Genomic DNA, 13,409 nt, shown 5'->3' with positions numbered 1-13,409 from the left:
CAGCACACCTCTGGAATGGTCCGTCTCGCTCTCCAGGGAACCGCCTCAGCGCTCATCCGCTCTCGTGCACGCTCATACGCGCTCTTGCGCGCTCGTGCGCTCCTCCCCACAGACTAAAGAGTCCAGTCTCGCCACAAGAATTTTCATTCGACCCAGTGTAATCTGAAACACATTACCCGCTTACATAAAGTGTGTTCTCCCCCCCCCCCCCCCCCCTTCCCCTCAAGTCGGTTCCCCAGCAGTCGCCTCGTTGGCAGGCGGGGGTCACTGGCAGGTCGTCCCACCCACGTTCCTTCCCCCCTTCCTCCCCCCCCCCCCCCCCCCCCCCCCCCTCCTTGCCCGTCGTGCTTTCACTCTTTTGCTGAAAGCCTCTCAGACAGACTCCGTTGTGGTTCAATTTTTAGGGGACGTAAACAGAGCCGTGAGGAGCGTGTTCTCCAGAGCGGTTCTCGCTCCCGGGGGGGGGGGGGGGGGGGGGGCTGCTCTCTCCGAGCCCCTCGTTGTTCTCAGGAGTCTGAGGTCCTGTTTTGGCTGTGAGGGTAACGTCTGGTCCTGAGTGAACTCTGTGTTCCCGACGTAGTCCTGATACCATAAGGGGTCTCAGGCCTGCTGCAGCCATGAGTATCATCACCCCCCCCCCCCCCCCCCCCCCCGCCCCACCGTCCATACTCAACAATCCGCTTGTTTACAAAGAGAGGGCGTGGTCCTTTTCCTCCAATAACAACCCTGCGATCCCAAATGGTGTGTGTGTGTGTGTGTGTGTGTGTGTGTGTGTGTGTGTGTGTGTGTGTGTGTGTGTGTGTGTGTGTGTGTGTGTGTGTGTGTGTGTGTGTGTGTGTGTGTGTGTGTGGAGAGTTGTACGTGTGTCCACCCTGTCACAAGGCGGTGTGATGTCACACTCCGCGTTCTCTGTTCTTTTGTGTCTCGACCACCTGGTCTAGCCCCCCCCCCCCCCGCCCCTCTCTGTTACCGTGGGAGATGGCTGCTTACTCACGTTCACAGCCATTGAACACACCCACACACACACACACACACACACACACACACACACACACACACACACACACACACACACACACACACACACACACACACACACACACACACACACACACACACACACCCCTATCCTTCATTACACACACACCCCTATCCTTCGCTACAAACACACACCACTACCGTTCGCTACACACACACACACACCATTACCCTTCGCTACACAAACACACACACCATTACCCTTCGCTACACACACACACACAACTGTATACACAAGCTCACAGGATTATAGACGCATCTATTTCTATGCCGGTGGACCAGAGTTCGGTGCTGGTATAGATCTGGATTTCCTTCCCAAATTTCTGACTCTCAGCCGTCTGTCTGTCTTTGCCCTTTCCCTCTATTTCAGTCCTTGGTTTCCCCCTATTGGAGTAATTGCTATTCCCAATTGGGGTGTGTGTGTGTGTGTGTGTGTGTGTGTGTGTGTGTGTGTGTGTGTGTGTGTGTGTGTGTGTGCGTGTGCGTGTGTGAGTCATGTCTGGTTCTGCTGGCCTCTTTGTCTGACAGCCTCTGGTCTTCCCCGCTGGCCGCTGCTAAAGTGCAAACAGGTTTTGCAGAAGCCAGGCAGTCATGTCCAAGAACTGCTCCGTACAAACCTCCCTCCCTCCCTCCCTCCCTCCCTCTCTCTATATCTCACTCCCTCACTCACTGCCTCCCTCCCTCATTTCCTCCCTCTCTCACTGCCTGCCTCCGTACCTCTCTCCCTCCCTCCTCCCCTCCCTCACTCATAGCCTCCCTTCCTTCCCTCCCTCCCTCCCTCTCCCTTCCTTCCCTCCCTCCCTCCCTCTCCCTTCCTCCCTCCTCCCTCCCTCACACCAGAAGACCTTGTTATTAAATTTACGGTTATTTGACCCCAAGGGATTCTCTCTCTTTTAGAAAGAAGGAAAAACAACAATATATCGCTGTCGGTACAGTAAGGATGATCATAGAACCAAGTGCCATGCACTAACAATCGCTAGGATAACCCATTCCCCGTATGCAACCAAGGTAGCTAGGATAAGATGCTACATAATGCTAGGTACTATTTTTAAGTGCCAGGTCGTACAACATACAATAAGTGTGTACATTGAGTGTCAGGACCGTACAACATATAATAAGTGCATACATTAAGTGCCAGGACATACAAAATACAATAAACACGTACATTAAGTGCCAGGTCGTACAACATACAATATGTGTGTACATTAAATGCCAGGCTGTACAACATACAATAAGTGCGTACATTAAGTGCCAGGACATACAACATACAATAAGTCTGTTCAATTAGGTGCCGGGACGCACATCATACAATAAGTGCGTACATTAGATGTCAGTCTATGCCATACATGGCGTGGGCTCTGGTTTCAAACCAGCATGGTCCTCTTGTTAGAGTACATGTTGTTAACCAAACCCATTTACATTCACAGACCAACACGCCAGCTGGGTCTTATCATACAGCGATGAGGTCGTTTACTTGCTCACGTTCAGTCACTACTAACGTGCATTACGGACTTGATACCAAATCACTGGTTTGGCATGAATGAGATGACGTGCATTGACATGAATGTTTATGTCTGACAGCTTCTGTCATTTCTGTCACAACCTGCCAACATGCCAAGCCGTCTCTAATCCTGACCGGTCGCATGCCTACCTCCGGCTGGGTGGTTGTCAGGGTGCGCCCTCATGCCTGTTTGTCCTCATGCCTTCCTTTGTTGAGATCATAGATCGGTTTGTGTTTTCCTTTCGATCCTGAAACCATCACCTGGTCCTGGTTTGTCTCGGGGTTCATTGGCTGGGAGAAGGTTTTAGATGACATGAGGAGAAGCCAATCAGGGATTTAATTTGTCTATGTTAACCACTACTAACCTTAACCTTAACCTTAACTCGGCAGGATGCTCAGACAGCTGGACAAGGTGTATCATTAAAATACGAAATAACTCTTCAGTGTCTAAACTACAGGTTAATGTTCTTTTGAAGTCATGCGTTTAAAAGTGTCTTTCATGCCATGCATCGGGACGATATCAAAGACTCCTCCTGACATGCCAACAAAGTAGGGTCATGTTGACCTAGAGTGTTGCTCCCAGCAGCTACCATCTTAGTTCTGACCTCGGAGTATTGTTTGCCAAGGACTCGCTGGAAGATGCGCCCCCCCCACCCCCCCCCCCCCCCCCCCCCCCCCCCCCCCCCCCCCCCCACCCCCCCCCACCCCCCCCCACCCTTATGTACAGTCCAGAGGTTTGAGGGTCTCAGACCATGGAGGGGGTGTGGTCTCCGTCGGTCTTGGACCTTAGTGAACAGTTTCTAAGTGAGGAGGGGCTGGCTAAACGCAGAGCTGCAGTGAGCTTCCAGACCTCTAGATGTAGAGTCGACCCTCTATAATAACCCTACAGTAGGGTTATTATACTCTACAGCAGGGGTGCCCAACCTTTTTGACCCAAGATCTACTTTTCAAGTAGCCAACCTCCCGAGATCTACCAGCCTAGTGTCAACATTGCAAACCTACCTTCAAGCGGGGGGGGGGGGGGGGGGGGGGGGGGGGCTTCGGACTTCGGTGGGGGTTTCATTCCGTCTGCGCACGGCACCTTCTCAACAATAATCAATAATCTTCCTCCCACTCAGGGTGAAAATGGTAGGTCTTAGCTCGTTTCCCCTCAGCCATGCCAACGTTTAGGAGTGCGTAACTACTGTTGATGGCTTTCAACTACTGTTGACTGCGCATGCGCTACCGCGCGTATATGTCCCGCGCAAATTGTATTTTATTTGTAAAAAAAAGTAAAATAATAATAATATTCTTCTTCACCCCTCGCGGTCGACTTGGGATCTGTCGGCGGTCTACTGGTAGACCGCGATCGACTGGTTGGGCACCCCTGCTCTACAGGGTGACACGATAAACCGGGATGTTGACCAGTTGGGACGAATCGTGCTGCGGAGGAAAAATCCCGAGTGGAAATCCTACCAGCCTCTGTTTGGCAGAGCTTGAGTCTGGGTGTCTCGGTGTTCAGGAGGGATTAAGGTGAAGGTTAGTTTGACGTGGACGGCTTCCGGTACCGGGATGGTGAACAGAAGTCCTGTTCTCCCTGGGATCAGTGGTCCTTGTGTTGGGCTCTGGGCCGGTCAGACCACACCAGCCTCCCGATGGAGCCTCCCGATACCCTTACCCTCCCCCTTGTTTTGAAGGGGGAGGGTAAGGGTAAGGGGAAGGGGTAAGGGGTAGAAATGGGATTGGGCCTTAGGCAAAATCCCCTTCCCCTTACCCCTTCAAAACAAGGGGGAGGGGTAAGGGGAAGGGGTAAGGGGTAGAAATGGGATTGGGCCTTAGTGCACCGCAGACAATCGAAGGGCAATCAAAAAGATTTCATGATATATTTTAGTATTTTTGCATTTTATTGTGTGTATAATTGAGAGATTTATTGAAGAAAGTGAAGGCTCCCAGGGTGATCCATGCTTTACGACTTGGAGGTGAAGCTCAGACTTATCGCCATCGCTCTAAACACAGCACAGTGCTGGTAATAAACAGGTCACAGAGATAACTTATCTCTACACTTCTCTGAATGGTGGATCCAGATCTAGTTCACGGTAGTAAAGGGCTGTACACACCCACTGCTGTGTCTCCACTGAGTTAAAACACACTTTGTAACCTGAGGAATCAATGATGAATACAATGCGTTCGTCCTCCATTCAGAGAAACAATGTGCTTCCAGTCCCGAGTTGGAATGAAGCCATGAATGACAACAGAAGCTCTGGTGCAGAATGTCCTTCCTGACCGGGCTTCACTGCCACTGCGGAAACATGTGGGTGTAATATCATAAAGATATCAGGTTCAATTTAGATACTCATTCCAGAGCAGCTTTGAGGTGACACTTCTCTTTCATGTTTTCCATTTCAACACCTTTTTCCTGATTTGAGGTGGCTATATCTGCCTCCCTGGATTCTGTCTGTCTGCCTGTCTATCTGTCATTTTGTTTGTCATTTTTGTTTATTGCCCTGGAAACTCCCGGCAATGGTATATCCTCTTAAAATACGCAATTATTTAAATCATCGCTGTCTGAACGTTGCTAGTTCATTTTTGTTTATTTAACACAACAGGTACATTCGTGGTCTAAGGCTGAGTTGAGATTGTGAGGTAGTTTGTTCCAGAGTGGTGATGTCATCCGTCGAGCGGCAGGCCTGACGGGGCGATATGCCTGGGAGCAGACTGTCACTGTGCGCTCCCCTCCCTCCCCAGCCAACAACCAACCACCAACTACCAACCACCAACCACCAACCAAATAACCAACAGAGGGCCCCGCCCAAGAGGCCTGGAGACAGCGGTTACACTGACTCTGTAATTCACAGCTGAGCCCCCTGTGTGTGTGTGTGTGTGTGTGTGTGTGTGTGTGTGTGTGTGTGTGTGTGTGTGTGTGTGTGTGTGTGTGTGTGTGTGTGTGTGTGTGTGTGTGTGTGTGTGTGTTGCTTTCGAATCATTTAAAACACTTGGTGCCAACAGGAAGTAAAAATAAATCCAAAATTTGGGCTAGCAGCATCAGGTTCTTTCAGGTGGAGACCAACTGTGTCTGTGTGTGCGTGTGTGTGTGTGTGTGGGGGGGGGGGGGGTATTTTGGATATAACCAAAAATCCCTAACCAAATGCAAACGTTACGGTCGGCCGTGTGGATCAAACATTTGCCTCTATAAAAGTCTCTGAAGTAAAAAGAACCCAACATGTTGACGTGTGTGTAAGAGAGAATGAGCCTTAGGTTACACTGTGTGTGTGTGTGTGAGTAAGGTTGTGGTGCGGTCAGACAAGTGAGTTTAACTATGCTCTCTCACTCCCTTCCTGGGAGAGAGAGAGAGAGAGGGAGGAAGGAGAGGGAGGGGGGGAGGAGATGGAGGGAGGATAGGAAGGGAGGAGGGAGAGAGGGAGGAGGGAGGGAGAGGGAGTGGTCCTCAATGCTCTGTGGTGCGCTCCAAACCGAGGCCTTAAATATCTGCCCTTTAAACCAAGTGCCTAAATTTGCTTCAAACTAGTTTCAGCCTACATTTGGTTGCTGTTTGCATTTGTGACACCATCTTGTTGTAATTCAAAACACGGGCCAGTTCTGTTATGTAATCATTAATGTTAATCCCGCATTATTCAACTGTATGAGCCCAGTGTACAACAATACGGTTAAAGTGCTGACGTGAGCTAACCCTGCGGACGCTCTCTCTCTCTCCACTGACATCATGATGTGACAAACGAAGCATCTCTAATCTCTAATCTCTGAGCTGTGGTTTTCTTAATCCATCTGAATGAGAGTGGAACAGATGGAGCCTCTGGTGCGATCTGTGTGATGCTGACGTGCTCCACTGATTGGTCGCACTGATATCATCTTTGCCAAAACAAAACCCATTCGCTCTTCTTCACCGCCAGTCTCTTGCTTTCCTACTCTCCCCCCTCTCTCTGTCTCTGTCAATCTCTCTCTTTCTGTCTCTGTATTTGTCTTTCTGTTTTCCTCTGTTTTCTCTCTCACTCTCTGTCCCTTTGTTTCTCTCTCTGTCTGTCTCTCTCTGTCTGTCTCTCTCTTTGTCTGTCTCTCTCACTCTGTCCTGTCTCTCTCTCTGTCTGTCTCTCTCTCTGTCTTTCTCTCTCTCTCTGTCTTTCTCTCTCTCTCTGTCTCTCTGTCTCTCTGTCTCTCTGTTTCTCTGTCTCTCTGTCTCTCTCTGTCTCTCTCTCTCTCTCTCTCTCTCTCTCTCTCTCTCTGTCTCTGTCTCTGTCTCTGTCATCATGAGGGTTGAGGTTGAAGCCATCCTCGGTCATACGTCGTGTCTCTAAAGGCCCAGGGTATGGAAAGCCCCTCCAAGAGCTCTGTCTCGTCCCGACTCCCGCACACTGCTGGTTTGTTTTGTCCCAGTCTGGAGAGGAGTGGTTCTCTGGGTCCCAGTCAGGTGTTATTTGTGGAGGGCTTGCATCATGTCTGGACTCATTCAGCGTGGGAGGAAAAGTGTGGGAAATCCCAATGAGGGAATTGCATCGCAATGTTGAAGGTTAACGCACAAACCTACATTCTCCCTGGAGCATTCATTGTCCAACAAAGTAGAATTTCAGTTCTGTCTCCATGCTCCACAATACCGGGTCCATCCATGACAGAAACTAGATTATATTCCCTAAAAAGGGATCAGAACTCCATCCACCTACTGTATATGGCAATGGGACTGCTGGGTTGGTATACGCATTTGTAGATGATCGCTCTGCTTTATTCAACATTGTGGCGTGAATACGGTGTCTTTTGTCTCAGTAGGATTGTGCGTCTCCCGTATTGTCCTGTCCAGTCGCATCACCTGAATGGATCTTTTGTGGAGTGTGTGTGCAGCATTAAGCTTCTCCGCTATAAAACTGTGGCTTCAACCCCCGGCATCAGATATCACGGACAAAACACTCTGTCTATACGTCTCCTCAGTGACGACAGCGCTGAGGACCTCTTGAATTCCCCTTTACATTCAACAATGACTCTCCAACGCTGGCTCTCAGGAGAACCCCCCCCCTCCTCTCCCCCCCCCCCCCCCCATGCAAACTCAGCTGATCTGACTGCTGCTGAAGAAGCACTCGGCACACATGGAGTGGGCAGCTCTGTCTCTGTGTCTGTTTCTCGCTCTTTCTCTTTTTCTCACTCGCTAACTTCCACTCTCTTTCTCACTTTTTCTCATTCTCTCTCTTTTTCTCTTTCTCGCTCGCTAACTCTCTCTCTCTCGCTAACTCTCTCTCTCTCTCTCTCTCTCTCGCTACTCTCTCTCTCTCTCTCTCTCGCTCTCTCTCTCTCCATGTGGGGGCAGGTGACGGTGGTGTTATCGAACAAAGACTGTCGATTGACATCAGAACAATGGAGCCAGCCCAAAGCAGCTTCTCTTCTTGCTGGCTGGCGGTGCTGGTGGTGGTGGTGGTGGTGTTGAGAGCTACAATGGCCCTTATTGTGGACGGGTGAAGGAGGCTATCATAGCGGGCTTTCTCGCTGACACAGATGACGCTGCATTCCATTCGCTCCACCTGTGGGAGTCTTAACGCCACCTTCGATGAGATACACCAACCTCATCAATGAGGGGTGGAGGAGTTACACCAACCTCATCAATGAGGGGTGGAGGAGTTACACCAACCACAACATTGAGCGTTGGCTGAGTTCCGATGCTCGGATGTGGCTCTGACTAAGTGCTGGGAACCAATCAATAATTAATCAGCGCAGAGTGTTGGCTAAGGCTGCGCCATGCGGGGCAGAAGTCGACTCTGAAGCGTTGGGAATGCAGCCCAGCAGCATGTTTGACAGCAAACACCTCCTCTGACCTCCTCTGTTGTGCTGGCCGCTGAACCATCGCCCTCAGAATAATGACACCAGTTCTGGCCGGCGGTGAACGAGCCAGACCCCCGATGGATATCGGACCGTGTTGGCCGTGAAGGCGGCCGGTGAGTGTCATTGTTCAACAGTGATGCTCGCTGAGCTGTGTTCACTGCTCACAGCCCTGAGCGCCCCGCCGCCGCCCCTGAGAGGTCCGTGTCTGCCTGTCGTTGGCATGGAGACACACACACACACACACACACACACACACACACACACACACACACACACACACACACACACACACACACACACACACACACACACACACACACACACACACACACACAGGTGGCATGTATCTGTTACTAATTGATGAGCATAAGGGCTGCAGCTGCCCAGCGAGCTCCTGGTTATAATGAAGTGTTCGTGCCGCCTGCTGTTTACCAGGTGTGTGTGTGTGTGTGTGTAACACTTTGCTGACCCACTTTCCCCCTCTCTCCTCCACACACACACGCACGCACCCACACACACACACACACACACACACACTCCTAGCCGTAGCGATCAACAGGCCTCCCTGTTTGTTTGTTGTTTTGGTTCCGGGTCCGGGAGCAAGCGGACAAACTGATAACGCCGGAGGGCATCCGGTTTAAACCGGTTTCTTTGTTTATTTGTTTTATATATTTATGGATTTATTAGTGGTATGGAATAACATGCTTGGGGCGGGTTCCCGACGAAGGGATCAGGCCGTCACGTTATTGCAGATTAAAGGATTACTCCGGTCAAGGATTCATTACACTTAGAAAGTCCACGTTTTGAAGGGGAGCACAAATGATGTAGCTTATGGTGGGCGAGCAGCTGTTTACGTACATCTTCAGCTCCGGCTCATAGCCTTGCTAAAGCCCTGCTATTCAAAACCAGTGTTAGCTGTTTTGAATGGCATGGAGGACCGTGATTCTGCTACCCCTGAGTTGTTCTATCGTATCGGAGACCCCGTCCGATGCCTTGCTTTTTAGGCTGGGTATTGACGAGTATACAAGTGTATGCGCTGATCCGATACCATGACTAGCTCATTCTCTACACAGGCACATAACTACAAACGTACAAACACATGCAGTGTAAGCTGCGTGCGTAAACGGTTGGAAGTGGAAAGTCGGAAATGGGAAACGCGCCATCCCCGACCTACGTGCGTTCGAGCTTCCATGACGGAAAAACGTGGAAAAACATAAACTTCCAGCTTCGGAAAAACATGAAAAAACATTTGCATAATGATACAAATGTATTATTATAATTATAGATTATAAATGTAAACGGTCACGTTCTGAAGAAAAATATTCTCATTAATGTGTGAACCCAGTCCCCATATCTGATACCAGAGGATCCCTCTGTGTGCTGGCCTTAAGTCCTCGTCGTTGAGGTGTCTGCTCAGCATTCCTGGTCGTGTTTTCTAAAGAGAGCAATGACGACAGCTGAAAGGCTTTCCAGGTATTTCCAACCAATGGGAGTGTCTTATTAGGACTGTAAACATTTTGCAACGTCGGGCTAAACGCCTACAAAGCGCATGGTCGTCTGTTTCCACCGGGCCCGGGTCAGACCAGCTGGGACCGGTCGGGCCAGACAGGTTCACTGCAGTAGCGGGCTTTGAAGCAGCAGTGGAGAAAGGAGCCATTCATCTTCAGGAAGAGGGGAGGAAGTGGGAGGAGGGGGAGGGTTTCTCCCCCTGGACAGACTGGCAGCCAAACAGGTTGCTTCAGCCAAAGAAGACAGACAGGATGAAAGTGAAAGTGAAAAAGAGGAAAATAGAAATACACTTCTTCCATATGGATGAGTGTTTCATAGAGGCGGAGATTCTAGTAGTGAGGGTGCTTGACTCCCAGCCAAACTATCCTTGGTTCAAACCCCACTGTCCCCAGTGCCCTTGGGCAAGACGCCTAACCCTACCTGCTCGTGGATGAAGGATCCCTGCTGTTGCTCTGGATGAGAGCGTTCTCTAACGAGCACGGCCGATTGGCTCGCTGACGGCATCGTTTTGGCGGGCAGTTCTTCCAGGTCTCCGCGGAGATTTGAGTAGACTCACACTTGAACGCTCTGCCTGAACGTGTTAGAGTTCCCTTATTAGGACACCGTCATGAACGTAAACACAGCAGAATTCTGAGGAATCATGGGTGTTGGCAGGAAACCCGATGTGTTTGTAATAAAGCACTGCTGAGTTTAGTGGGACGTTAGTAAAGTAAACAAGCAGCCATTTGCTAAATGTCGAGCATATCTGTGTAATAAGCTGGTTTGGACAAAAGGTAATACACCATTGGACTTGAATAGGAATTAAGTTTTGGATTCAGTATTCTCTTGTTTATACTCTCTTGTTTTGTACTTCCTCTGACCTTTTAATAATATAAAGTTCACAACATTGAAGGTTAGAATGCAAAACCACAACTCAGTTAGGTCAGATAAAAAAAGCCAGTTATCATTGCTGTCTTCGTTATCACCAAGAGATTGAGGACTTGTTAATCATCAGGGGCTAATATTTAATCAGTGATGATTGACTACTGTATAAATGTGTCTATTTTAAGATAACGCCGCACCACTTGGAAACCAAACCCATACTGGACGCAGCAGAGTCCGACTGCCCGCTGAGACTCTGGGTTCAATCCCCGATGTCCTCAGTCTAACTTCAGGTGCCCTTGGGCAAAAAGCCCTCTAGTCTAACCCATCCCTGCTCCGTGCCTGGAAAAGAAAGCGAGAAATTACGACATGTGGCTTGGGAAAAAAAGCATGAATCAATAATTAACACTATACTTTTATTTTTTCAAGTTCTAATTTTTGCTACTCTATCCTGATTCCTGACTCTAGCTCGGCTGTGTTTTTTTTCATTTTATTGTTGCTTTTAATCTGATTCGACAGCTTCAACACATTCACATATTTTCCATATTACACGTTACATACATCAACAAATCAACCTATTATCGTTCAAAAACAAGAGCATGTGATCTTCTTGCATTGGACATCGTTCATCATCCGCGTTCCTTCATGTGACGCATGCGTCTCTTGACCCAGTTCTGGTTCTGTCGATGTTGACCTAGTAATTGTTCTGTCGCTGTTGTGGCACATGCCTACCTCCGTTGTGGTTCAGTCCGTGTCAAGGCCTGGGGTGACCTTCTGGTTCTTGCCTCTGGGCTCTACATAGCCTTCTCCCTTAACCCCCCCACCGCCCCTACTCATTCCCTTCTCTCTAAAAACAACCCCCTTACGCACTTATTGTATGTTGTACGTCCTGGCACTTAAAAATAGTTCTTGGCATTGTGTGGTGTCTCATTGTATACGGGGAATGGGTTAATCTAGCGATTGTTAGTGCTTGGCACCTGGCTCTATGAACATCCTTACTGTACCGACAGCGATATATTGCTGTTTCTCTTTCTTCTGACAAATGTACTGATTGGAAGTCGCTCTGGATAAAAGCGTCCTGCTAAACACCCTCAATGTAAACGTGGAGGTGTGCTGACCTAGTTCTTCCTCCGTCCGGCTCCAGGTTCGAGAAGGGGCGTATCTACTCGTACATCGGGGAGGTGGTGGTGTCGGTGAACCCGTACCGCGCCATGAACATCTACGGCCGCGACGCCGTCGAGCAGTACCGCAACCGCGAGCTGTACGAGCGCCCGCCGCACCTGTTCGCCATCGCTGACGCCGCCTACAAGGCCATGAAGAGGAGGAACAAGGACACCTGCATCGTCATCTCAGGTGACCGACCCCCATCATTCACCCTCAACCCCCCCAGGGGGGGGGTCGGCCGGGGGGGCGTTGGTCACAGGGAGGGAAGATTTTTCCACCCGTAACCTAAACCATGCGTTATTCACGTGTGTGTGTGTGTGTGTGTGTGTGTGTGTGTGTGTGTGTGTGTGTGTGTGTGTGTGTGTGTGTGTGTGTGTGTGTGTGTGTGTGTGTGTGTGTGTGTGTGTGTGTTCGGTTTCAAAGAAAACATTGAATGACCAAAGGTTTCATGACATCATTGACAACGCTGCGGTTACTGCAGCGCCACTCAGTGGTCAGAGAGGGAACTGCGCCTCTGACGGCCCTGACCGCAAACCTTGAAAACCCTGAAATAAAAACACTTAAAGGTTTATGTTTTCTATATAAGGCCAAGCTGAGTTAATGGCTCACACAGTGTTAAAAAATTGCCTTATTGGACCAAGTAATTTGCTTTGGATAAAAGCGCCTTCTAAACGCTCTTAATGTAAGTGTAAATGTTAAACATGAAACAAATGTTCAAGTGAATTTGAACATTGGTTCAATACATGTTCTTAAAATGGACCTTAATTCTGTTTATTTGTCCTTTTCCAGGGGAGAGTGGGGCAGGGAAGACTGAGGCCAGCAAGTACATCATGCAGTACATCGCGGCCATCACCAACCCCAACCAGCGGGCCGAGGTCGAGAGGTGAGGGTTAAGAGGTCCCGGTGGCTCCTATCAAGGAAAGGTTTCCACACCGGCACTATAAAGCTGTTGATCTGATACCTGGAATAAATTCACTTTCACTGTCAATGATTCAACGGAGCAATCAGGGCAACAACATCTCTATTATCCTTTGCCAATGATTGGAGAGTGATACTTTGTAGTTTAAACTTTACTATGCACTGATATGACACGAATCCTACGATAGTGTTCGACTTCATCTGGGCCTCCACGAGGACTTTCTCTCCCAAACGAATAAATTGAATAAAGATCCAGTCGTGTAGTCATGCAGTCATGTAATCGAAGGTTGCATGTCATGCATAAACCGTGCATTCACTTATTCCTTGTTCTAATCCAAACCCCCTGCTCAAAGCAGAAGAGTTCTCGTTACATAATCCATGCTGCCAAGGTTACCACGGTTACCATGGTTACTCTTATCTGAGGCCTTTGAACCCAGCGGCCCCGCCCTCGCAGGACCGGCCTTATATGGGCGGCTGTGAACCGTCTGATACGAGGCCAGAGGGTCAAAGGTCAGCCGCGAGGCAGCGCGCTGGGGCCATCAACCTGTGGCCACTACGCCTCGTAGCGACGCAGGTTCGATTCCCACCCTGGTCCGAGGATACACGTGAACCACGTCCATCT

The 13,409-nt window shown here is 49.5% G+C and overlaps 1 protein-coding gene across 1 annotated transcript in view; it reads left to right on the top strand.

The window, feature by feature from the left end:
* Positions 1-13,409, top strand: part of myo1d (myosin 1D) — a 73,300-nt gene that overhangs the window by 5,215 nt on the left and 54,676 nt on the right. Inside the window, exons 2-3 of the mRNA XM_030340932.1 lie at positions 11,850-12,058; positions 12,659-12,752. Of these exons, the coding sequence (XP_030196792.1) occupies positions 11,850-12,058; positions 12,659-12,752 (303 nt within the window). The remainder of the gene's footprint in view (positions 1-11,849; positions 12,059-12,658; positions 12,753-13,409) is intronic.

This window comes from Gadus morhua, chromosome 18 (genome assembly GCF_902167405.1).
Source record: "Gadus morhua chromosome 18, gadMor3.0, whole genome shotgun sequence".
NCBI lineage: Eukaryota > Metazoa > Chordata > Actinopteri > Gadiformes > Gadidae > Gadus > Gadus morhua.
The sequence above is the reverse complement of the archived record's forward strand: the minus strand, read 5'-3'. Positions and strand labels throughout refer to the sequence as shown.